This window comes from Apis laboriosa, unplaced genomic scaffold (assembly GCF_014066325.1).
Source record: "Apis laboriosa isolate Shangri-la unplaced genomic scaffold, ASM1406632v1 scaffold17_cov146, whole genome shotgun sequence".
NCBI classification, from domain to species: Eukaryota; Metazoa; Arthropoda; class Insecta; order Hymenoptera; family Apidae; genus Apis; species Apis laboriosa.
Window position 1 is genome coordinate 443,426 of NW_025222181.1, and position 27,890 is coordinate 471,315.

At 35.4% G+C, this 27,890-nt stretch overlaps 1 protein-coding gene and 1 long non-coding RNA gene across 3 annotated transcripts in view; both read left to right on the forward strand.

Moving 5' to 3' along the window:
- Nucleotides 1–709: 709 nt before the first annotated feature.
- LOC122711693 lies at nucleotides 710–3,128 on the forward strand. Its single transcript, XR_006346148.1, has 3 exons — nucleotides 710–843; nucleotides 1,016–1,162; nucleotides 3,045–3,128. It is a non-coding gene; the product is annotated as an uncharacterized LOC122711693 (long non-coding RNA).
- Nucleotides 3,129–12,384: 9,256 nt separating this feature from the next.
- Nucleotides 12,385–27,890, forward strand: part of LOC122711690 (protein sprouty) — a 30,628-nt gene continuing 15,122 nt past the window's right edge. For both annotated transcript variants that reach the window (XR_006346147.1, XM_043930697.1), the window contains exons 1-2: nucleotides 12,385–12,414; nucleotides 26,481–26,680. Coding sequence is in view for 1 of the 2 variants with exons in the window: in XM_043930697.1 (XP_043786632.1) it covers nucleotides 26,641–26,680 (40 nt within the window). In the remaining variant the exon portion in view is untranslated. The remainder of the gene's footprint in view (nucleotides 12,415–26,480; nucleotides 26,681–27,890) is intronic.

The following is a 27,890-nucleotide window of genomic DNA, read 5'->3' on the forward strand; positions in this document are numbered from 1 at the left end:
AAGGAAAACAGCGAATGAAAGAGTGACTGAGAGATCGAGAGAAAGAGAGAGAGCGTATGTATGTGAGAAAGAAAAAAATAAGAACTAGGAGCAAAAAGGTAAAATGATGTTACATTAGAAGAGAAAAAAAAAAGGATATACGAGAGCCTCACGTGTTTTGTATATGTATTCACTTTGTATAAGATAATCGAGCGAATTATCGCGATAAAAATAAAGACCACAAGTTTCACAAGAAAAAAAAATAATAATCGATCGGACATTTGCGGTCGAGTGTATCAGTTTAACCTTCTTCCTGTTTTTGTTTTTGCCTACAGTGTCACGAGGTTCCAGAGAAGTTCGTAACGGATATTCAATGAGATTCTCTTGCATTTTCCAATTATACTGATTTTAACGCTTGATCGATTATTAAAGAAACGAGAAGGAACAAATGTTATCCATTTAAGAGCATGGAATAATTTTCAACAATGCGCATATATATTATTGGTTAAAAATATAGAATTTCTTTTCCAATTTCATTTATCTATTATTAATTTTATTATTAACAAGTGTATTAATACATGTATCGATAATAATTCCATTTATAATAGATTTTTAGGAAAGAACATTTTATAAAAAACAAGATTCTAATATTACTTTCTTTTAAATTTTTGACTAATGATATACATTTCAAAATAAAAGGATCGCAAAATTGTGAAAAAAAGAAAAAATTAGAATGATATACATAATTTCCGTTCTTAATTCAAGAAGATTAAAAATGATGAAATACCGGAAGACAACCAACGTATGACCATCGAATATTTAAAATTCTCCGAGGAGATACCATGACTCATTAATTTTTTAATGGTAGGTATAACTGTTCCACTTCCTTTTCGCCAGTAAATCGGTAAATTTGAAACATAATTAGCGAAGGAACTCGAAACCAGGCTATCGTCATTTTGTGCACCATGCATACAGGAAATGCATCCGCGTCGAACGCCGAGCGCAATGCACTCACATTCCTTTTTTTCCGTTTCAGCCCGTACGTATCATCGATTTTCGAGACGCCAAGCAGAATTCTCTCTTACCGACGTTCTGTTTCTTCACTTCTCTCTTCTTGACCTTACACTAATCTTCTTTTCATCAAATCTACGTGTGCTTCGAGATTCTGCCAATTGGAACTTATGTAAGTCGTTTAATCGGTTTACCGATGCAGCCGCCTCTATTACGCTACACGCTGCGTATGCGTAAGCGTAAGTGTGCACGCTCATTTCCTTCACTTCCTCTCATCTCCTCGTCCCCCACCCTCATGCCCGCCCTATCTTGCCTATCCCTCACTAATATTCCAAATCATCGATATTGGATGTTACACTTGTTCAATGATAGGCACGAGCTTTCGAACAAATTTTTTATTAGTTATTAGTTTGCTTCATTTTATATGTAATAATAGTGACTAATGAAAATATTTAAACAGTTGTCCTAGAATATTTTTAATATAAAACTTTTTAATATTTCATCAGTATTATATAAAGATATATCATACACAGATATGACTAAGATTATACATATTTCCCGAAAAATCGTAGCACAAGGAAATAATTCTTGCTTTAAAAATGAATCGAAAATATAAAATAAAATTTTTTCATATGAAATTATATTTTTGAGAAAATTAAAGTTTAAAAATTTCTTAATTATATGCATATTTAAATATATATTACACACAATTTATATATATATATATATAATGATTAGATTTTGTAGTATGATGTAGATGAACTTTGTCAAATTTTTTAATTGTGAAGATAGATCATAAATGATCCAGGATCGATTGTGATTACAAAAATGCAGTCGCAATCGAAATCGGTCGGTTCGAATCTTTTCCTACGCAAGTCAGAAAATATGTCGTGTCCTTGCTGGGAGCAACCGAGAGCACCAAGTCGGCACGCCAAGCGGCGCTCAATGAACACACGTCATTTCGAGTCATTCATGCATCTGCAGGTTGTCCTCGCGCGTCTATACGCAATACACGTGACTGCGTGTGCGTTAGCGATGGGAATGATGACCTCGCAAGTGATGTATCATACTTTCGTGGAAAGTACGTATTTAATCGTCTCTCGATTCTTTCTAATTCTCTCTTCTTACAATTTAATCGAGTAATCGAAACAAGACATACTATTTATTTCTTCTTTCTAAAATTAAAAATACTCAAAATAATTGATAGTTTTGTGATGTAAAAAATAAAATTGCATCATATTGTCTGATTTTCGCATTTGGAAATCCATAATCTATTAAACTCATTGGTATCGATATTTTAAGGATTAAGAACGAGCGCCACCTATATATCGTTCTTTAATCGATAGGAAGGAGCTTTCGAGATATCGAGCCCACCAAAATGACGAACGTCGCACGAGTGCCGCAAATACTACAGCATTACTATATATTTATCGGTAGTTATCATAATGGCGTATTACGTACACGTTTGTGAAAAGTATTATATAATTTGTTTTCCTCAAATTCGTCATTCACGTAATATTTATAATTCTTGATTAATTCGGTCTGTACTATTTAACCATATATCATGTGATCGCGAGATGTTTGTTTACTAGTTGTTTCTTCAATGGACAAATTGTTATTTTTTTATGTTTTATAAATATTCATTTGAAAAAGAGAAAAAAAATTCTTGACATGAATAAAAAAAATGTGGAATTGATAGAAAAGCTTCGAGACTCGTGCCGATCGAATTATTTATCTCTTTTAGTTTGGTAATTTCAAGGTCGCTCTCGGTTTTTTAAAGCCTATATTTTTGCGCGAATAAATTATCTTAAATACAACATTTAATTTTTTACTAAATTTGATCGAATATTGACCTTTCTGCGGAAATAATCAATTTCTTTTAAGGTTAGAAAAAGAAAATTGATATTTTTATAATCATTGAAAATATGTCAGAGTTATGTACACTTCTCTTCATAAATAGAACGATTGATATACAAATTATTATTACATAAAATGACGTTCGTTGATAAATTTAAAACATTCTTAAAATAATTAAAAGTTTATTTACGATATAGGATGTTGCTTTATCGTGATCATCGTAATCAGACCAATCCAAGAAGAATATAGAAAATCATAAAAAACATTTAAGGACACTTTTACAAACTAATTGGAAAAATAATAATTGCAAGGTAATGAAAAAATTAATAGCTAAAATAGCAAGATTAATAAAATTGGTTATAAAAATATGTATATTGATATTTTGCGTAATAAAAAATAGAAAATAGTGGTTGAAAAAATTATGACTGTTAAAAATATTAAGTTTCTTTTTAATATTAATTAAAAAATTAAAAATAAGTAAGTAAAATTTGTTATCAAATATATATATAGAACAATTCATCATACAAACAAAGATTTCAATTAATTTTTCTTTTATTTTTTAAAGCAATTCGTCCAGAGAAAAAAAGATAATGAAAAATAATGATAAAAGAAAAATAATCAACTTTTCACAAATCTTAGTAAAACAAATTGAAATTATTTAAAAAGATTGTATCGCAAGAATAGTTCAGGTATGTTGCGAAAATTTTATTAATATTTTATTATTTTAAACATAAAAATATTTAACATGTATTAATATATTGTAAATAAAAATATATCAAAAAAATTAAAATATTATTATTATTATTAAAGATTTTTGAATGTGAGTGTAGATTGCCATATAGTCAGTCTAGCTAGCGCACGTAAGTACTATTCACTGATGTATGGTGTGTATTTATCCGTAGCTTAGGTCACGAAAGATCGCGTAGATAGTTTTACATGTGCTCAGAAAAATGTCGTATCGTTATCATTTGTCTCGCTTCCCCCTTCGCTCGTGTCTTTGACTTCGGGTTCTTTCCGTTTCATTTCTCTTCACATCGTTCACGTGACTTCGTTTTGATTCAACAATACATTGCAGACTTTCAATTCGAATTGATATATTTCTTGACATATTGGTAAAATCATATATCATTTTGAATCTAATTGATTTCCACTGATGTGGTTTTACAATCATTCTGCAATCTTTTACATATCTATAATGATTTATATTATTATTATTCTTTATATTTCTTTGATCTCTCATTTAATAACAGAATTTTGGCGTTAATCTATTAAAAACATTATATAGTGAAATAATTTTGTATATGATTATTTATTATTTAATAAAATATAAAGAATTAAATAATTCTTCAAATTTAACTTTAGAAAAAAAGTTTTTCGATTAGCTTTTCGAAGTAAAGTTAGGTTAAGAATTCGATCTCGATCTAATTTTTACCCTTTTATCAAAAATTTGCTTTATCTTTGATTGCAGAATTCGTGAATCAAAGAAGAATCATTGCATCGATTTCATTTTTTTTTTTATTTGCGAGATTTTTAAATTCGACAAGAGCATCGAGTCATTTACCATGACCGTTCGATAAAATTTGCAACGATATATCGCAATGCTTTCAATAGCGGCATTCTTTCATAGGAACAACTCGATCAAGGTCAGCCAGCAAGCGAGACGAGAGAAGGAACGACAGAAATGTGTCTTAGTATGTCGTAGGTTACAAATCGTCCAGGCGAGAGAACTGTAAACAGGCGTAAGGTTAAACGGGCGGTACATACTTAAGTGCATTAATGAACGCGCTTAAGATACGCGGCGTGCCGCCGTTTAAATATAGGCTAAACCAGTGTTTCTCAGCCTACTCGTTAATATAGCCCCATTTGAAGGTTCAAGACTTTTACGTCACGACTATATCGCGCTGATGCTTGCCGTGTAAACGATATCGTGAGAACGAAGCGCACGATCCTTCGTGCGACAAACTTGAAAGTAACTAAACTCAGTTCGCGATTTGATATCTTGAAAGATGCAAAAAGAAAATTTGATATAATTCGATTTAATTTAATTTAATACAATTTCCAATTTATTCAAAAATAAATACACATAAGCAGATCATAAAACATATATAATATTGCAAGACATTAAGGTAAATATTTTATGATTATAAAAGATTCGACTTTTCCAGTTATCGACAGAGATATTGATTCTTACTTCTTACTTCTGACTCGACCAAACCTCGAAATTTGTTTACATTCTTTGTCGAATACAGGAAAAGATAGTGAATAAAAGGAAAAAAGAACCGAAATTATGGTGTTGAAAAAAAATGATATTAGAATTATAAATTTGATTACATATAATTTTGAATACAAGGTAAAAAAGATTGGCTATAACTTTTTCAATTTCAAATGAGTATATATTAAATCTTTACATTGGTGGTTTATAACCGTAGTGAGAATTTTAGGTTATAATCGTAACGAAGGGTATATAGATTATAATTATAGCGAAAATTTTAGGTTAATTTATTTTGCAAGCAATGAAACGAAACAACCTGTGCTGGATTTTCTCAAACTTAAGTTTGTATTTGATATAAATAGATTAATATAAATAGTATATGAAAGAAAGCTAAAACAATTCGAACAAGATATTTTACAATGAAAATTTTTTTATTGGATCCACTAAGGTTAATTTTTAATTTAATCTTCAAACACATTGTCATTTTCAATTATTTAGCAGTGACTCGTTATAATTCATACATGCTGGTTTTATGCTTTCACGGAGGAAAAAATCTCTGGATAATGTTTTCTTGTTCGAGCTCGTATGCTCGCAACGGAACGATTAGTAAAGGGAACGGAACAACCAAACTGTCACGAGACGGACAACAATATGAAGCAAAGATAAGAATGCGGAGGAATAAAATTGCGAGAATGAAGATAAATTTCGCCATCGTTTGATGAGCATGATATTCAACTTCACGTCAAGATTAATTAGATAATTAATTTTTTACGATCATTGAAATCGATGGTGCGAAAAATAGCACTATATTCTTAATTTGTTCTCGTTCCTGTTTATATAGAAAAGTAGCGCTTTTATTTTATCAGAAGTTGAGTTTTACACGATATTTTAAGATAAAGAATAAAATACATTGATTTATTACTTCTGTTGATCTTCCTTTAATCTTTGACGAATAAATCATGGATTATTTTTTAATATCGAAAATTTTAGACAGATAAATTTCATATATTTCATTTAGGTAAGTATCTAGTCTATTTTTGTTAATCTTTTATTTGAAAGAATAATATAGACGATCCTAATCCTAGATCATTTATGATTCATTTCATTAAAATTTTATGCTGACAAAAATTAAATGTAAAATAGTAGATTCAAAAGTATTCTGATTTTCGCAATATTTGATTAAATTTAATTGCTAAAGTGAAGTAAATATTTTTCAACATGATCTCCTAAAAAAATTACCAGACGAATGTGTCTCCGTTGCTCGGTTGGAGATACGTCAGGACGTACTATTACCACGCTAGAAAAGGTGATCATCGAACGTAAGAGGGAAGAGAGGGGGTTCGTCGGTTGGAACGAGAAGGGAGAGGTAGGACGAAGCGTTTCCACACCGGATATCCTCGAATCCGAGGGAAGTAGTGCACGCGATTCGCATCGCCACGCCCGTCATGCAGAGAATATATATTTATATTATTATTAGAAATTCGTTTTTTTTATTATATATATGTTATTATAAATTTATTGATAAAAAGTGATAATGAAAAAATACGAAAAAATTGTTGGATTAATTGGTTTGATCTTTTATGCTTTATTAATTGTAATTTCTTTATTTAATTATTGGTTAAATCTGAAAAGTCGAATATTGCACAAGAGATAGATATATATATATATATTGGTGTCAAGATCGGCTCGTCTTATCGTTTATCTTGATGTTTACCGTAAAGATTTTAATTTTAATTCTATTTTTATGGTATCTATAATTCTTTCGAGATATCATTTGCAGAAGGATGGAATAATTTCGGAGAACAGAGCAAAGTTTTGTTTCGGCGAAATGTTAATACAAAAATATTCTTTTTATATTCCATTGACGTTTCGATGATATTAAAAATTCGGGTCTTGTTCTCACTTCCAGATGTTCGTAATGATAGCTTCGCGATTCTGACCGTTCCAAAATGGATCAGATTAGACGTTAAACAGCGAAATAAACGAATAATTTCGTGGAAACCTTGAACCGTCTTCTCGGCTAGCTGTTTGTATGCATGTGCAGAGAGCATGATTTGCAGCAACGCCGGTACATACCACATTATTAGACGAGTCTGGCAAGTCGCGTTTCTAGATCACGTTTCATTGCTCCCTTCAATGTCATCTGTTTTCTCAACTTTTTCAGAATTTATCCTCTATATTCGTCCTGCTACGTTTTATTCCCTATCATAAATATCGAAAAATGCGATTTGCAAATCAATCACACATTCAATACGTCCGCTTCGCGCATACGAGATTATAGAACAGTGGCATTTTTGCATGGAAACCGGTTCACTGTATTTAATGCCAAGTATTAAGAGTCGTCACTATCGATGCGTTTCATAAAATTCTATACCAATTCTTGTGTGTGTTCCCGTTTCTGTATTCTATTCTATTCTGTATTCTATATCTAAAATGATATATTAAATAGGATATCTTGTCCTTCTACTATATTCTTCTTCAGTCATTGATATATAAATGTCTAGCATGGATCAGATAACGCTGGAACGTTTGGCAAATATCGTAATGAAATTTCGAGGACAGAAGCGTCGATTTGGAACGTACAGGAACAAGCGACAAAAATCGTGCACGAGAGGGGAAAGAGCGCGACGTGATGCAACCTGGTGTATTTATGGTAATTTTATTTACAGGAGTTCGGTCGATTTATCTTGACAATATTCCGCTCGTGATTTGAAACATGCGTGTCCGATTAATACCCGAACTGCTGCGCTGCCTGCTGTCCCAACTATGAGTGAAACAAAGACAACCGATATGGAAACGAAAAGGACAACGAGGTTTATGCTCACTGTCTGCCTTACAACAGGGAGTGGGAGGAGGAACACGCACACATGGCCGCATAAATAACGTGACACAACACACAGAAATACAGTGCGGACTTACGTGTAAACGAAGAGAGTGAGACAAACAGAGGAAAGAGGATGGTTATACAGGTTGTAAAACAAGAACGACGAAGATGAAAGAGGATGTAGTCGGCGGACATTTACGAAGAGAACCGAGTATCCCCGACATGTGGGAGAGCCCCGTAGTACAGAGAGAGGTATCGGTTTTACGACGTTCGATCACCTGAACGAAGATTTTTTAATCATGGAGCAAAGAGAAAATTCGAACAAGCGGAATTATCATTCTCTTCGATATCCTTCGATTAATAAATGATTGTCCCTGAGAATGTTCTAACTCGTCGTTTCTGCGGAAATAACATGTTTTCGAAAATTTATATGATCATGAATTTCTTTCTTTAATTAATTAATTGCAAATTTTTTTTTTACATAATTATTACATTCAATTATATTTATTATTTAAAAATTCTCAATTTTTAAATAATATTCCATTAGTAAGATTAATTATTAATTAATTGTTTGAAAAAAATGACAATAGCGAAACAAAAGTTATTTTAATAATTGGCATAAAAACGTATCAACAAAATAGAAAGAATAAAGCATGATAGAATATTATTAAAAAAAAAAGAGTAGAATATAATCATATGTCGTAGATTAGACGCGGTACACGTGTACGAAAGTCGACGAAAAGTACGTGGAACCTGGATGAACAGAAGCAGCCCTGGTCGCACAATACGAGCATGAATGAAGTATCGCGGCTGGCTCGCGGGGTACGGTATACTCGGACGAAACAGGGTGAAGCGACGAGGGGGATCGCAGGCGTCACTGTGCTTTCGTGGCGGTGAGGTTGTTGCGACGTATGTATACGCGTTTACGTGTAAACGATCACGCACGTATGAGTGAACGCGCGCATATGCAACTTTCGGTATGATCGAATGCGCATGCGCATCGCGCGCACCCCACCCACAGACAGACAGGCCGCTGCTCCGCTGTTTGTAACAAGCAGAGAGTCTAGAACGCCACACCAGCGTCGAGCGCAACCGGCCTCGGCTTCAAACAACACAAGATTATACTCCTGCTGTGAAAACGAACGGTATTGAGAAAAAAGAACGGACGATATTATACGTAAAAAGAGGAAAATAAAAGAGATCGGTAGTGTACGCGTGCGCGTTATTATATTATATTTCGTTGTTTCTCGAGCAGATCAAATGATGAGTGTTCGCAAAGATTTTCTGTGAAAAACAGGAAAAAAGGTTCGTTCACCTTTCTGTTCGAGAGTTGTCGGTATACAATCATATCTCTGTATGATTGGTTGCATATTTGGATTGTGTGCGATATTCACTGAAAACATAAACGTGTACACTTTATATCAAAATTGAGTGTAATTTAAAGTGGCGAAACGAAAAGAATCGATGGAAACTCGGCGGTTCGAAGATCGATTCGACTATCGACCGGCACGGCAATACGAGCGAACGTGAAAAAAGTTGGAAGGAAGAGAGGTTAGAAAAGACAAGTAAGAGTAAAGATTGTGTCGTGTACGTGATTGCGAAGCCTGAAGGAATACGTGGTCGAAGCAAAAAGCGAAAAAAGTGCCGAAGAAAGAGAGAATAAAAGAAGAAGAGAGAGCAAGAAGGAAAAGGCGAGAAAATAGAGAAGGTGTTGAGTGGTGGGCCTGCGAGCCGGACAGTACGTGCCTGGGCTGCGCTCGCACGATCTACACCGGCATGGCCGCCGAGGCCAGCTGAACTTTTTCTTCTCTCTCTCTTGCACGACGATCGTTGCTCCCACCCACTTTATGCATCTTTCTTCCTCCCTTCCTTCTTTTCTGTCTCATTTCTCTCTCTTTCTCGTTCTGTCAATCCTTCTTCGTCTTCGTTCACGCTTCTCCCACTTCTTGACTGTCTCGTCATTTTGTCTCTTTTTTTCTTTCTTCCATCCAACTCGTTCTGACTCTCTTTCTCTCCCGTTCTTTGCTTAACGCAAGAGAGGACCGTGCGCCACGAATACCCAGACTCCTTGTGTATGCGTCGCTTATGTGTGTATACGCGCAGTTTGCCAGCCATCGCGGGGAAATCGAGTGGAGGCTTGCCATTCGAGAAAATCAGTGAACGCAAGCGAACCCCTTACACTACTGCTATTTAACCACGGACACATGCGTCAGATTTATCGTGGCAGTGGTCTTCATAACTAATATCGTGATGTGTATGTGTGATTCAACGTAAAAGTTGTTTTATTTGAATCACTGATGGAAATTAATTTTCTCGCAGGAAATAACGTGTATCATTCAGAAGAATGAGTGAAATGTGCGCGAAAAAGAAAAATACTGTATCGATTGCGACATTGTTCGATCAAGTTAATTACTATATCTACAATTAGATTCTTCAGGCACAAACACGATACGATAAATTGGTTAGTGACTTTAAAATTTTATAACACGACAGAACAGTGAAATTCTTGTTGACAGTCAGTCAGTCATCAAAGTACGGGGCGACGCAATCAATCGTGACGCACCTGTGGCATCGTCGTCGTCGGGGTGCTGCTAGCAGTGGCAGAGAGTGTGGCAGTGTCTCGTATGCCGGCAGCAGAAGACGGAAGAATAACGGAGGGTAGAATAAAGGGCAAGCATCCAGCTCGGTGAAGTTTACGCACGAGGACGTTCACGAGAGAGAAGAGAAAACATACGGAGGAAGAAGAAACGCTTCGAGGAAGAGGAAAGAAGGATGCGCGAGAAGGAAAACGTCGGTGAGGACCTCCTACTCGTTGCTTTTCCACGACGAGCAGTAGTACTGTTGTTCGAGGTGCGAGCCGCGTGACACGAATGCGAGAGTGTGAGAGAAAGGAGAGGCAGGAACGAGGGGGAGAGAGAGAGAGAGGAAGGAGATCTACACAGCGAAGGCATATCCGGCCGTGGCATGTGCGCACGACAAGGACAGAGTGAAGTGGCTATTTCTGTGGAGCATAGGGGGCCGCTCGTATAAAATAAGCAGTGAATGAAGGAGCCTGTTTACTGGCAGACGGCCTACGCGAGATTCAGTCGTCGACTCTCTTTCTCTCGCGCTCTCTCTCTCTCGATCGCGCACGCTAATCGTCGTTCCCTCGTGCCTTCTCTCTCCCTGATTTTCGCTCTCGCTCTCGCTCAAGCAGGCGTCCCGTAGCGGAAAGAGAAAGGGAAAAAGAAAGAAAGAGAGACGGACGCGCATCGTTGCCACGAGAGAGAGCCGTGTGTGTTCCCAGTGCGCGAGAAGAGTCCGCAGTGTATTCACCGGTCTTGTCCTGTCTTGCCTCGTCTCGACTCGTCTCGCCACCCCTTCCTCTTACCTCACCACACCTCGCTCTACCTCTCCTCACCTCCTTCACCTCATCACGCACCTTAGTACTCCATCGACACTCCGCCCTTTGCCTCACTTTGTCTTGCTTCGGCTTGCTTCCTCTTCTCGTATTCCTCTGCTTCTCTCTACGTAACCTCGCCGCCTCACCTCATCTCTCGTCTCGTCTCGCTTTTGCCTCGCCTCGCCCCACCTCGTCTTGGCTAGCTTTACCTCGCATCGCCTCGCGTCGCCTCGCCTCAGTTCGCCTCGTCTCACTTCGTCTCGTCTTGCCTCGCCACGACTCGACTCGACTCGGTTCGGTTCTCGTCTCCTCTTCCCGTGCTTATGTTTTTCTTGACAGAGCTCTACGCCGGAGTCACTGTGCCGCGTTCGCCGCTTTCGTTCCTAACCATGGAAATATACCGATAATCTATAGCTTTCGCAAGTTTTTTGTTCCTCTGATACGTTTTACCACACTATACCACACGTATACATCCGTACCGGAGCATGTGTTTACGTGTTGTGACGTGACTAGTGCGAAGAGAAGTGAATAGATACATATAATACACAGAGAGAAAGAATCTAACAATTTTTCGAAATTTCACGGTGCGCGCACTTTACTTCCCATCTTTCTTTCTCGTTCCCCTTCCTTTTCGAACCGCGTGTTGTGTGCTCGCGGATTCGACGACGCGAAAAACAGTGTAAGGGACTGAAAAGAAAAAAAACGAGTTTGTCGGCTCGCTTCTCCGATGAGTTCGTGCTCGTACACGTGCCACGGAGATTGGAGCAAAGGATAAAGCTAAAGCGGAAGATTTGCGGTTCTGTGAAGGATACAGGTGAAACGGAAGTGCCGAAAGTGTGGATACCTTGGACTACGAGCCGCCCCCGGTGCTGCCACCGCGGCGCCCGCCCTGGCCGTTCAACAGCCCGAGCAGCACCGCCTCGAGGTACATCGGGCAGCGCACCATCACCATCGCCACCACGTCCCCGTTGACACCGACGGCGGCTACGACGACTACCACGTCGACGACGCCACTGACAACGACGCTAGTATCGGCGCTGTCCGCCTCCCAAGGCTCAACGACCTCCTCGTCTGCGCGAGTGTCGCCGCAGCCGCCACCCTTGACGCCGCCCCAGTATCCTGCGCCTCCACGGCCCCCTAGTCGAAACGGTAAGTCTGTAACTTTATACCGTTATTCAACTTTTTTATACTTTTTTATTCTCATTCGATTATCCGTTCTACTTTCACGTGAATCCATCTCGAAGAGATCATAGATCTCATTCTTATTTGTTCATTGTTTCTTGCATTCTTTCTCGTTTTTAATTCCTGTTTAGGATATTATAATATTATATATATATAGGAATTATAATATATATATTAGCACGCTAGAATCTTGAAAATTTTATTTTAAATAGCCATTTGAATTGAGTTTAATAATCTTTTCCATGATCAGTAGATAAGCGGACGAAACTGACGAATCACTTTTGATCCATAATAGAAATTTTTTCTAAGAAAAATTATTCTTCTATTATTAAAAAAAACGGAGAATATTTAATAATAAATAATCCGCGAATATTGAAAGTTTATTTATTGTTTAATAATATTTTAAAGGCATTTAATGAAAGATAGGAAAACAAGTGTGAAAGAAGGATATTCTAATGTTTTATCATTAAAACGAAGGTATGAATATTTTATTATGATTTCTGCATCAGGTATCTTAGGTTACGCGTTTCATAATTTTTTAAAGAATATAACATTTAGCACTTTTCCTAGTTAATGTATGAATTTGTTTCTATTCGATCGAGAACTCGACGATCGAGAACAAGCGAGGTCACACGATTTCTTCGTGGTAATTTCATCGACGATCGAAGCGAGCGAGCGTGACTCGCCGTGGATTGAGTCACATTACGCTTTCATAGAGGCCAAGCCAGAAGGCACGAGCCGACTAGTGAATGAAATTTACTGATGTAGAAAGTTTGCGAGAAAGTCGCTGCCACCATTCTGTTCGTAACACCCGACACATTCTTCATTAAGCCGTATTTCTTCCTCGAGCATTATTCGGCTTCGTTACTTACTTGTTGCTTTCCTTCCGTTGATGGGAATGCTGGTCTCGTAGGCAAGTCGCAGATGCTTTTATAGAAAGTATTCGCTTATTGTAACTATTTATGAATGCATCGGATGTGAATGATGAATTTCTCGGTGAAATTTACGATAATTTCAGTTATTTTGTATTGCAATTTATTTATCGTTCCCGTATCCATTAATGGGTCGATATTCTTCTCGAATGAATTGGATAATGTGATAAGAAATGATGAAAGAGAAGGTGGACGTGTCAAATGACTTTTGTAGAACGTTAAAATAAAAATCTGACTCGGAGTAAACATCGGTCTTTATCTTGCGTTATCTCTACCGGAGTTGATTCGCAGACCTACGTTAACTGGATATTATTTATCTCTTCTTTTGATTATACACACCTTTATGCCTTGTTAAATTTTTCTCTTTCTCTTCTATCTCTCTCTCTCTCTCTTTCTCTCTTTAAACTTCTCATAAAGTTAAACGCATTTTCATTACGTATGCATGATTTATCAAAGTTAGCATCGATTGAAAACTTGGAGATTGTAATTGAATTAGTTTCATTGCTAGTTTCCTCTCTCTTCGTGCGGAATACGATCGGAATACACGCGCATGCGCAGAGCCGCGCATTCACACTAACACAGCCGCGTCATTCGCTTCGAATGGCAATAGGAATGAATGCCACTCGTTTGACGTACCTGGTGAGTTGGTGCGCATGCGTCCGCGTGTTTGCGTGAATGTTTCACGTAAGATTTTCGCATATAAATATTCCGATTTATCGGGTGCTCGAAGAATCTTGCGTGTTTCCAAACACATGTTGGTTATTCGACTCCTCGTTGAATGATTCTTTTCTGAGAAATTCAGGAACGCGAGGATTAAATTATTGACGCGTAGCTGGAGTTGTGTATCGAGATTACGATTAATATTTGGAAAAAAAGGTTCGATCGAGAACGGCTTAGTCAGAACACTGGGATATAAGATCTGACACGTAATTTTGATATCGTAGATTAGGTATCGTAGATTAGGTATCTATCGAATAGATGAATAGTGTAATCTTACTTCGAATAAACGTATAATCGCGAGTGAAACGTTTTAATTATGATTTTTTCGAATCGATTTGATATTTCCCTATTGAAAGACGGAAGTGTATCGATCGATTCGAGATAACGGGATTGATGACGGAAAATTAAAGAAATAGTAGTCTGTCATCTTCGTAAGTTCGTTGTTTGAACTTGGCACAAGTATAGCGAAAAGGTGTGCTAGACTTTCAGGCCAACTTGTAGAGGCAGTTTGCACGGCGACTTGCGAGATATCGGCACGCTCACGCGCATCGTGACACAGATATACACGTTTACGAGCGCACACACACGCAGTGTCGGTCTGGCATGAATGAAACCATGATTTCCACGCATGGCGCATAGGTAGGTGACTTGTCTGGCGCTATGCTCGACTCATCGATGAGAAAGATTAATATGCTATATCTGTGACAGAGATATTGAAACTAATTTTGTCTCGTTTTGCTTTCGTTTCTTTTTTCATTCAACTGGCATATGAATCGATAAGATTTCTCATTCAGGAACTTTTGAATGACAACTAGTACATCGTAAGTAGTTACGTAATAATCTGTTTATATTAACTTAAAACTTTTCGAATTTTTTTAATTTCATTTTTATCGTGTGAAACGAAATTAACGAGAATATTTACGCAATATTTTTTCTTTTTTTTTTTTTCCTTTTTTTTTAATAAGTTTAAAAAAATACTTCGATTGAAATATTCATCTTTCTATATTATTCGTATTTTTGACGTTAATAATTTATAAATAAGAATAAGAATGATTCGAGAGAAACTAAATATTTTCCATTTAACCATCGTTCTCTTCTCGAAGGGCTCTATCGTTATTCCGCTTGCGTTTATCATTCTTTCGATAGAAGGGACGAGGCGAAGTCGATGACGCAAATCGCGATGCAGAAATGTGATTTTCCGATATTCTCGAACGATTGCATCGCTTACTGAATAATTCGACGTACGTTTGAGATACGCGACAAAGATATTCATTATATCTCGAAAATATTCCTCGTTGTTGGAAAATCGAGAAACTTATTTCAAACTTATTTTTATATTCAGAAACCAAATTGGACGACTATGTGTTTACGATAACATCAAATTCCACGATATAACAAACGAATAATTAATATCGTGAAATGAAAAAAAAAAATTAATCAGATTGAACATTTTAACATTATATTTATATCAAAAATACAAAATTTCGGAGGAAAAAGTGTATAAAAATACTAAACAATCATTATTAATACAAAGTCAAATTAGAAGACTTGCGTTTGTATCACGAGATACAATTATTTTTTTTTTCTATTAAATAATAATCCTTTTAAAAAATTTGTTATTCTCCGTATTATTCGTTTATTATATTTATTTATTATTTGTCCAAGTTACAAGTTACAAAAAATCTTAAGCACATCGATTGAAAAATGGTAAATGGTGATTTTCTTTCCTCGGTTGACGTATCGATCGTTATGTATGAGGTTTGACATAGACACCGGCGTCCAATGTTTGTAAAACATTGTACGTTTGACGACGTAAAATCTTTAAACGTTAGGGGAGAGGCGTGGTACCGTTTCGAGAGCTACCGTACATTTACTTATGTAATGTGTCGCAATTCCGAAAAAAAAAAAAAAAAAAAAAAAAAAAAAAAAAAAAAAAAAGAAAGAAAGAAAAAAGATGCGATGTGGTAACACATTGCAAATGCGTTTGATGATCTTCGCGCAAAGACGCCGTGTCCTTGAGTGACATGTGTCCAGAATAATGAATCGAAGAAATATGAACAAAGTCATAAAAGGAGTGGTTCGCGCTGCACGTTCTCGCACGTGCGTGTTTAACTCATCAACGGGGCATTTAAATTGCGTTCAGATCGTATCCTTCGCCTTTCCAAAAAGGTGTTCGTGCATCGATCGAAATTATGGGAGTGTGTATGTATATATGTATATACATACGTGTTTATGAAATTAATTCGTCGTTTCCGGTTTTCCATAGAGAGATAGATAAATAGATAGATAGATAGATAGAGAGAGAGAGAGAGAGAGAGAAGCAGAGAGAGCGATGAAGTTTATCGTGAAAAATATGTTCGAGCTTCGATTAACATCTCATCGTAGATCGAGATGAAATTAACTCATTATTTCCGTAGAAAAAAGATATCATCTCGATCGACGTCATTTCGTCGTTCAACAAAAAATATCTTTGAATTTTTCATAAATTATTCAAATATTATTTCCGGTTTGTTAAAAAGAAGAAAAAACCAAAAAAAAATTACTTGATTGATTTATTAAGTTTATTGAAAAAAATAAATTTCATCATCGATGAATATCGTAAAATATAATATTTTAGGTGAAGAAAAAAAAATTCATTGTATTATCGATTAAAATCGTAATATTGTTGCGTATAAAATGATATAAATCATATAAAGGATTTCTTGCACGAGAAAAAAGGAGCTACGTATCTATCTATCGATACGTAAATAAATTTATCAGAAAAAAAAAAAAAAGAATCATCGATATGTTTTGCATCAGGGAGGAAAATTTCCATTCCGGATTGAATGTTCCACGTAACGTTGACAATGTTGCTGCATTCCACGCGTTTCGACGTACGTGACAAATCATCGCGTACAATCGCGTACAGCGAACCGCAATGCTTCTAAGTTCCTGCAATTGAAGTTCCGTATAACGCGTGTAACGCGATAACCATCAAAATTGGTTTTAAACGGCACGTTTATTTTGTTAGATTTTGTTCTCGCCATTTCATCGCGTTGAAATATTCAGTAGAACGCGTCGAGGAACGCGTGCATGTATCGTTCTCGATGTATAAACCCGCCGAGTCGCCTGTCGACCTAATACAACTCTGTTACAACAGTTACACAGTCGTGCACGAATCTTTAACAAAGAATACGATTCAAATGTACGAGCTTGATTCAATTACGAAGAGAACTAACTAGTTTCGTAGTTAGACAAAAAAAGTATATTCTTTAAATGACAATTTAGATAAGAGAAATACTTTCGTGGAAAAAAAGTTTCGCGATGGGTCGTTTTTATAATATATATATATATATATCTGATATATAAAGAAGGATGAAGATATTTTTACACCGCGAATTTACTCGATCGGAAAGTTGTGCGAACGTTTGGATCATCCTTTGCTGAAATAAGATTCTCTTCTCTCCCTGTGTCTCTTCGTAACACAAGAACACCGCCGCTATCTTCATGTTTGCCAACCCCGTTATCTCTCGTTCCTCCGTCTTTGATCTCCTTTCTCGCTCTCCCGCGTCCCTCTTTCTCTCTCTCCCTCTTTCTCTCTTTTTTTTTATCCCTATCTCCGTCGCTCCCGCCCATTGCCGGTATCTGTCCTTCTCTCTCTTCCCCTTCCTTTGTTCCGTCTTCGTCCCTCTGTCGTTGGTACTCTACCCTCCCTGTTCGTCATCGTTTCATCAACTCGCTCCTGCTCGCCTGCTTTTGCACAAGCACTGAACGCAATCTACGATCATCGTTATGTGCTGTCGCGTCATATCCGGTCTGGCTGATCGCTCGCCTTCTCCCCGTTCTCTGTTCTTAATGCTTCTCTTTTCGGTCTTCTTGCTGGGTCGCTGCTTCTCCTCGCTCGATCTATACGTTTGCTTCTAGAGATTCGGTTTCCTTCCTCCTTCGGTTATACGTATTTTAATACTGTATTTGTAATAATCTTTTTTCTTTTTTTTTTTTCTTGCCTCGTCGAAAAATATTTTTATCGAATACATCTTTAAGATTAAGGTTCTAAATTTTTATTGATTTTTTTTGAACGATTCGATAGAAATTTTCCAATCGGAAAATATAATTTTTTCTTTTTTTTTTAATTATACGATATAAATATTTTTGAAAATATTAAAATATATCGAAGAAATAGATTCGAAGAAAGAGTTTTTAATTTCTGTTTTTTCTCATTAAAGTTATAAAATTTATAACATCGAGTATATTGAGGGTATAATGGATGAAGTTTTTATTTAATTTTTCTCGTGTAATCGAAGATTTCCAACATACCTTTGATAACAAAATTAGAAAATTAGAAAATTAGATTAGATAGATACTCTATCCAAATCTCTATTCAGGATTATTTCCTGTGAAGGGAATAAACCAGTTGGACATCCCTTTTTTCTTTTCCCGGCGATGCATCGAAAATTATAGCAATGGCTCGATCCGATGCAGGGACAGGATTGACGCAGTTTATTGCCACGAAGATATCGTGTGTCGCGATCAGCTCGCGGAGATTGACCGGAAGTCGCAGGGACGAAGATACGAGGCAGGCTGCCGCTTTAATTGGCGACTAGAGTATTCGATTCGGTTCAGGGTTCAACGAATTGGCCTCTCGGCGAATTAATTTATTGTCACTGTCACGGGGCCAACGTTATGATACACGGATGCACGGACTTTTATTGCGACCACGAATTATACGTGCTATACGAATAAACGAACCGTGAACGATCGGTTACATAATACGACGATAAAGTAAACGTTTACAGCCCGTCAATTTCTACTTACGATACCGATTTTTTTCTTCTTCTTCTTTTTTCTTACTCGTTGTACGTATTTATATTATTCGTATTCCGTACCATCTATCGTATAAATTAGTAAGTGATTGCCATGCTGCATCTTTACGATCCTCTTCGTAGTCGATAGTCGTGTTTAAAATTCATTAAGTAAAGTCATGCTTTCCAATTGCTACTTAATCCTCTCTAGGATAAAATTTTTATTACGGATTAAAAATTCTATAGTTTTTTTTTTGAGATCTGTTTCGTCGAAAAGATATGTTATATTATTAATAATAATAAAAAGTATTATATTTTTATTATCATAGATCGACATGTCGTAATAATTATTGATCTATCTTATAATCTGAATGGTAGAATTTTTAATCTCGTGTATTAAAATTAATGGAAATAATTAATTGTGCGAATTATTTATATTTATTTATATTATTTGAACGATGATACGTTTTTCATTTTACGTATTTTAAGTTCCAATTATATATATATATATATATATATATGTATATATTTGGAAAGAAATGAGTTTCGAAAGAGTTTTTCCGTACTTCTCTTCATCTGACCCAAATGACTGCGTCCCTCTATCGTGGAGAACGACGTGCCCTTATCTCGAAGACACTTTTACGAATTAGCACGATAAAAGCAGTTCACTATGACAGCCGTGTAATACGAGCTGGAATCGAGATGCGCGACCTCTGTCGAGTTAAGAACGAGAAGCAAGCATTTCAGTGTTTTCACTTTATCTGCCTCTTCTCTCTACTCTCCACTCTCGACATACGCGTATATTAAGTACTAAGGTGTCGTCGTTAAATTTTCAAGATCTCTTCCTCTACCAAATTGAAATTCTTCGTTTTGAAAATGACAGCATGGCGTCAAAATAATTCGTAAACTATTATTTTACGTTCTAATTATTATCTATCGTTATTAAATTTTCGTAATTGTTTCCTTAATTTCTTTTTTTAATTTATACGTAAATTACTAATTAAAAATCTCGTTCTTCCATTTTTTTTTTTACATTGAATTTTTTTTAATTTTATTATTAATTCGAAATAAGATGCTATAAATATTAATAACAATCTTTCTTATTGTGATAGATTTTTTAACAAGGAATTTTCTAACATAACATTCTAACCTAATTTCTTTCTAGATCTTGTAGGATTTTGTTTCAAATATTTAACTAATTCGTTAATAAATACTATTATTATCTATCAAACATCATCAAAATTTTCTTCGTAAAAAGATGTTCTAAAAAAAGGCAGGGAGAAAAATTTATCATTTCATATCGTTACTCATACATAGAGCAACAAGTGTTCGCCTCGAATGCCTATAAAATTCTAACGCCACATTTAAACAGCCCGTCTAAAAGTGGACATCACAAAATATTTAGGGCAATCTATTCCACTTTACGAACTATTATTAGTTCCGTGAAAATTCATCCTCCCGAAATAAATGCCATCCTTTCTCTTTCTCTCTCTTTCCTACCTCTCTTTCTCTCCCTTTCACCGTTTCTCGTGGTTAGTCTCGCTCCTACGCTCGAGACTGTTCTTTGACTTTTCTCTGGCCGTCCTTGAAGGGAAGGGAACGTTGACCCTCACGAGAACGTCCATCTGTCCGTCCGTCCGTCCGTTCGTTCGTTCGTTCGTTCGTTCGTTCCTTCGTTTGTTCGTTCGTTCGTTCGTTCGTACGTACGCTGGTTCCGAATGTGGTTTCATTCAGAATGCTATGCCAGCCAAGATCGACGTTGATATATACTGGATGAGGAATGATGCTGCACAACAGAGAACAACACTAACACTGTACTCTGCGTTTTTTTCCCTTCGATCGTTCGTGTATCGTTCCCTAGATAGCTTGGTCAACTACGTAGACATTATCGTAAGACACGAATAATTCCTCCTCGTCACTCGAAAAAAACATTAGATTCGATATTAATATCGATAAACGAGTAACAATGTTTAACTGTCATCTTGGATATATGAATCCATCTAATCGAAACGATTGGGAAAATTTTGTTAAATTTGTTTAATCTTCTTTTTGATTCGTTTGAGAATTGCGATTTTTTCCGTTACGGGAGTTGAACGAGGAATTTTTAGTAAATTTGCTCGACGATATCCTATTGCAAGGCAAATACAGTAGCTTCGATAGTAGACGCGGTCATCCCCACCATTTCCTGAAATTGCTTCGGCCGAGCGAGCCTCTGCGTTTTTTTGCACATCGCGTGAGAAAACGGTCGAACGTCGATGTCCTTTTTTGTTACACTCAAACTTATTATTTCTCACTCTCTCCAAGGTATAAAAATGCGATAACGAATCTTTATATTCTTTTTTTAGTTGGCATGAACATGGTCCCAATTAATATTTATTTGTTATAGACATATACTTTTTTAAATATATATTCTCGTCACGAAGATTCTGTTTTTCAAATTCGATCGAAAGATTGATATTTTATATTACGATTTTCTTATATAACGATGCGTTCGACAGAAATTATACAAGATCAGGCTGCAGCGTTTACCGATTCCCTTAACGAGAAGAATTTCTGCCGGTTGGATAAATATCGAGAAACGCATGTAGGCCGCGGCAATATGTTTACATACGTAAAACACAGGTTTCCGGCGGAGTCCGGAGTCCGTGCTTATACACAATGCTTGCGTCGAAAATAGTTTTTCAACGTACACGAGGGTCCGCGTTTCACGACATGTGGCGGAGTGTGGGTCGCCAGTGCGTAGGTTTCTATGTACATAGTATATTGTATATACAGTGGCGAGAATATAAATAGGGAAAGTCCTTAATTTATATCTACATATATATAGAGAGAAACAATGTTTATATTATTTGGATATACAGATATATGCGAAATGTGTATTTTAATACTATACTGTAAAAATGATAAATGGTGAAAAATATAAACTTACATATGTTATACGTAACACGTATTTGATTTGATACGGGTTTCTTTGGATCTCAGTAAAATAATTCAATTGTTCGTTTCCATTAAAAAGATATATTCAAACATTTTTTTATATTTTTCAAATTAGTAAGAAGCGCGTATTTCTTTCTTGAAATACCAATCTCTGACTAGGTCATTTTTGATCAAATCGAGTCAGTGATACAATAACCTCAATTGACACAGTTACAATGCGTAATAAAAGTTAAGTATATTCGTATCTACATTAATAAATTGATCATTTTGAGTCAAAAACTGTTACATATTGACGATCATTTATAAATTTATTCGTCATCTTGTATTATTTCCTATCGAAATGTCGTTGAACGTGATCGATACGCGAGTCGAGAAATCGAAGAAACCATTGGCAAATAGCGAACGAGCAAAGCGTTGTAAAATGGTAGCTGGACGACGCGAGTTCGCAAACAGATGCACAATCAGAATTCCCGGCTAGCGGGTGATTTCACGTAAAGCGAATGTGGTAATACCGGCTATAAATTTCCATTCCGCAGGCCGTACAATTACGCTGGAATTGCTAACGAACTCTTCTCGAATAAAGTTGAAGTGAAGAAACGCGTTAAGGGTGCAAATACATTCGTGAATCTGGTACTTCGCTAGTGGACGCAACGTTCGGAATAGTTATCCCCGCAATAAAAGTTAGATTAAGCTTACATTTGCAGATAAGCGAATATATTTGGGTATAAAATTTTTAAAAAATATTCTCTATAATTGCGTTTTGAATGACTATTTGAGAAATTAGTAATTGAATAGTGAAAGTTAGATTAGGTTATATTTCAGTGTAAAAGATTATATTTGAAAGTTAGGTTAGACGAATATATTTGAGTGTAAAATTCTCAAAAGTGTTTCTCGTATAAATGGACACTGTGTTGAGAGGGAATTCATTCATTCAAGTAAATTTATTGAACAGTGAAAGTTAGGTTAGGTGTAGAATCAAAAATTATTTTTTGTTATTGAAAACTTTATTGAAAATAGAATTTGATCAAAATAATAAATTTTATTGTGAATACTACATTAAGAATGACTATTCGATGGCAATTTTCACTGTTTGATCGTAACTTTGTCAGTCTCAATACCAGCCACTTGCGGAGAATAGTCTCGACAGCAACTCTCGAGAGTTTTACTCTCAAATGTTATTCGCACCCTAACGTGCTGAGAGCAAACGAATCGAATCCACGACAACTATCACGACGACGACGGCGATGGCGACAGCGAGTGGGTGGTTGGGCGAAGATCCCGGCCATATGGTGTCCACATTCCATTTCTCCTGCACCGACGATATCTGCGTGTTTGCTCTCTCGTTCTGCCAGCTTACCTCCCGCCTTGCGAATATCTTTGTAATTGAAAAAAATTTTGTTCCTTGCATTTTTTCCCTCTCTTTTCAACATCGATAATATTTTACTTCGATGATTCTATCGTTTGATTATCAAATAGAACCGATCCCCTATATCTTCGAATATCTCTTAAGTGGAACTATTTATCGACAGAGTTTATGGTTCAACCAATCGAAAATCAAATAATGCATCGATCGATAAATATCTTAAATCGATTATTCCCAGATTTCTAATCTATATTTTTTTTTTCCTCTTTTTTTATCAGAAAAAGAGTATCTATGATATCCTCATTCATTCTACTGTTTCCTTAATCACATTTATAGAAAATTTTCTTTAAATATATTCAATATTAATTACTATTTATCCGTCAATTATGTTGTTCCAGAATTTGATATTGCGTTACACGTTATTACAATTTTCCCGCAAATGTTCAAGTGCAAATCAATCAACGAAAAGTCAAAGAAAATACAGGAAGGTTATGCAAATTAGGACGAGAGGAAGATGATAATTTAACACTCGGTAGCGGGAAGCAACGTAGTCGAGAGAGCAGGTGATTGATTATCTTTCTCTAGCGATCTGAGGTACTCGAGGGTTAATCACCGTCGTAAATCATCCAACCTGGTGCTTTTTCTATACAACCCGGGATACCTTTCCCTCAATGATTTTATTGCGCTTTAAATTTGAAACCGATCCCGGGTATAAAGGTAACATAGACCGGCGCTGGTGTTTGCAGGTACGGGAACAGGTAACACAAGGTGGCAGAAAAGCAAAGGGAACGAGAGAAAGAAGGGGATCGTAGCGTTCCATTGTCTTCCATTCCCTTGCCATCCTCCCTTCTCGTCCTTCCCTTGCCTTTTGTAAGAAAATGACTCGTTTCTCGGGTTCCTCGAAATTTCTTTCTGTAACCTGGTGTCACTGTAAACGACCTTTGTTGTATATTCACCTCTGAGGTAGAGAGTAGTAATGGGACCAAGTAAGAGTTGGGGGAAAATTTGAAACTGTTTCAGGCGAAACATTAAAAATTCGAATATTTCTAATTGGCGGGAAATTCAAAAAGTGGAGTAACAACGTCGTTGTTAACAAACGGAAGCGATTTTTATCAATTAAGGACAATATTTTACAATGCAAATATTCTACGATCGAAAATTATTTATTACCAAATTACAAAAACGAAATTATCTATTTATAATTTGGAACGAAGACGATTCTCTTGTCGACGGATGATAATAATTTCAATTATAAACAACTAAAGTAACTGTACGTAATGAAATTAGAACAAGAACTCTCGAGAATTTTTCTCTTGGTAAAACTTACACGCGAAGTCTATTACGGTTACTTGGTCGATATATCGATCAATCTGTACTACCAACAAATTAAAATGCAAAAAAAGTAGTAACATTATCTATTAAACTGACCAACTTTTTGTTTTTAATATTGATCGATATTAAGTTCAATCCTATGATATAATTAACACACAATGCAATTTAATTTAATTTATACAATTAACTTATAAGCAATATCATAATCCAACTTCAATAAGAAATTGCAACGATAATTACACGTTTAGTTCGGCAGAATAGATTTCACTCCGAAGATAAAACTGTCGCAAGCGGAGCGTAACAATCCAAAAAAAAAAAAAGTCCCTAGATGGATGGAATTTCGTTGAATCGGAAAAAGGAAAGTTTGCCGAGTTTTTAGGGCGAAGTAAACGTGTAGTACGTTTCAGGGAAAACCGGATGCATCTGTCTCCTCGTGGCTGGGTCCATAGTCGATTCCTCGCCTCTCCCTCCCCCCTCCCCACCGAAAAGTCCTCGTCGTAGCCTTCCTCCTCCTCCTCCCTCTCTCTCTCTCTCTCTCTCTCTCTCTCTCTCTCTGCTTCCCCCTCCCCTACTCTGGTCATATTTTCGGGCTATTTCCTTTCGTAATCAATTTCGAAAGTGTTGTTCGACGCTCCCGTGGGCAAAAAGATGGGAGATAATCGAGCGGGAATGCCACCAAGGGGGAATAAATAATCGGATGCGGCGAGTTTGCCGAGCGACGCTTAAAAATATGCCAGCACTGAATCGCGGAGAGATGCTCTGGTGCATCTTGAATATACGAGTGTATGCACACGTGCATGCATGCATGTTGCGTGGGCGCAGTCTGAAGGATATCCGGTGTTGCTCTCGCTCCTTCCTTTCTCTCTCTCTCTCTCTCTCTCTCTCTCTCTCTCTCTCTCTCTCTCTCTCTCTCTCTCGTTTACTTCCAATCTGTTCTTGAAACATTATTTCGAGATTTTCTCATCGTTTATTAATTATTAGTATTTTTCTTGTGTCAATATCGATAAAATTTTTGGTATTATTCAATTTTTGGTTTTAAAATATATATATGTATATATATATATGGTGTGATACGAAAGAAAGATAATTCGTATTGAATTGTCAAATAATGAGTTGAGAATGGAGAATAAAATTTTTGATGCATGACATATGATTTTTACATTTTTGAAAAGAAAAATTTTTTATTAGGTTAGATTTCAATCTACTAGTATCTACTAGTATTTCTGTTTGTTAAAATCTTGAAATAATTTATTTTGGAAGAATCAGTCGTAACGAATTAAGAGATTTAATTTAATTCAAGCGTTTGAAATAGAAAAAAAATTTCTTATTTCGAAAATTTCAAAATTTTTTGAACGAGTTTTTAAATGAATAAATTTTATTCTACATTTTTTTATATTGATAAAATCAGTTTTTTTATATCTTCGTACTATTGAAAAATTTTTCAATTCGAATTTAATTAACTCGAATCCCTCTTTTTTGTTATCATTTGTCTTTCCATTTTTAATGAAATTGTAAATCGATGACGAATATGGCAAATAATAATAATTCCATTATAGTTTTAAAAATCATTTAAAAAATATTTCGTGTTATAAAAAAAAAAAGATCGATATATTTAAAAAATTATTTTAAATATTATTTATTAAATTGCCATATACAATATTAATGTGAAATTATCAAATTGCTATGGCACAGTAATGAAATTACTATATATATATATATATTAGGAAAAAGTTATCTAGGGGAAAAAAGAAAAGACCCTAGCCGATAGGTCGCCTCTTTACAACTAAATTCCCTGGGAATCGTAGAAATCGTAAAAAAAAACGTGTCTGGCGCAAAATTAAAATTTAATAATCCGGGTAAGCTGTCGTCGCGATAAGAATTTATAGTGACGGTCGATTTATAGCCGATTTGTTATCTGAGATTTACGATCGTATTAAGGTACTATATAACGATTAATTCCTACGTTAGCAAGAAGTTTCTCCGCGCCGCTACTACTTTGCATGCGAAGTCAAAACAGCTTCCGACGACCAACTCTCTCTCCGTTTGGCTGGCAAGGGAAGTTGAACAGAGGCCGGCAAACATCTGTCGTAACGTCTTCGCTGCATGGGGCGCGCGTTCCCTGTCAGTTATGACAAAAAGCTGCAACATCCTGGAAAACGGCGGTGCAAGTATGCTTCTTCATTTCCTTATTGTCCCTGGTTGTTTGTTATTTTGCTGTCGCCCCGGCTTTTCTCTGTTTCTCTTCTCTTGTAACTTGAATGATCGATGTTCAATTTTGAATAAGATAAGCTTTTAATACTTTGTAACTTCCTTTTCGTAAAAAAATACGAAAGATAGTTATCGTGTTTGTTTAAATCTCTTTGAGTTATTATTTCTTGAAACGTGAGTTTGCGTGACTCGAATAAATCAATAATATTTATTTGTGATTTAAACATATAATGTTTCTTATTTTTTTATATGAGACTTATGAAAGAGAAAGAGAAGAAAAATACAATGAAAGATTAATATTGATTGTTTTTTTCTTTTTTTTTTTTTACACAATCATCTTTTTTTAACCAATCATTGGCCTGGAATAATTCTTTCAACGATTGCCAACTTTGTTTCTATTACCAACTATTAATTATAAGAAATTATAAAAGATAGACGAAATTAATTGATATTTTGCTATAATAATAATATTGCTATATAATTGCTAATAATTGCTATATAATAATAAATTTTTGTTGCTGATATATTTATTTAAAATATAAAGCTTGAAAAGTATCCAAATATTTTTGTGATTTAAAAAATACGTATATTACAAAATTTAAAAAAAAGTGATCTAATCTTGAGAGAGAAAGAAAAATAATAGAAATAAGTGAAAAACCAATTTTGTTTGTTTAAAATTAATTATCTTTATTATTATTATAAAAATAAATTTAATTAAATAAATAGATAATAATTAAAAAAAATATATTAATAAATGATAAAAAAATAAATGATAATCGATACAATAATTATGATTGATACTCATATATATATAGGTATTAGGTATTATCAAATATATTTGGTTTAAATTAATAATTGAAAAAGACAATATTGTATTTAAAATGCCATCTATATTTTTTTTCTAGATTTAAGTTATAGATCTACGTCTAAACAATCTCATTGATAAAAATATAAAAAAAAATCAGTGTTCATTTATTGTAGTCATTGTAAAAATTATTATTGTTTCTTTCGTTTTGTTATTTCATCTTTATTATTAACAAATTATCATTATTATCATTTATTATAATGAACTCTTTTTACAGTATAGTACAGTAATCTTGCATCCTAGAATAGGTTAGGATCGAAACTGACCAACTTGCAAGGCAGGGTCTTTACCAAGAATTCTGTCTT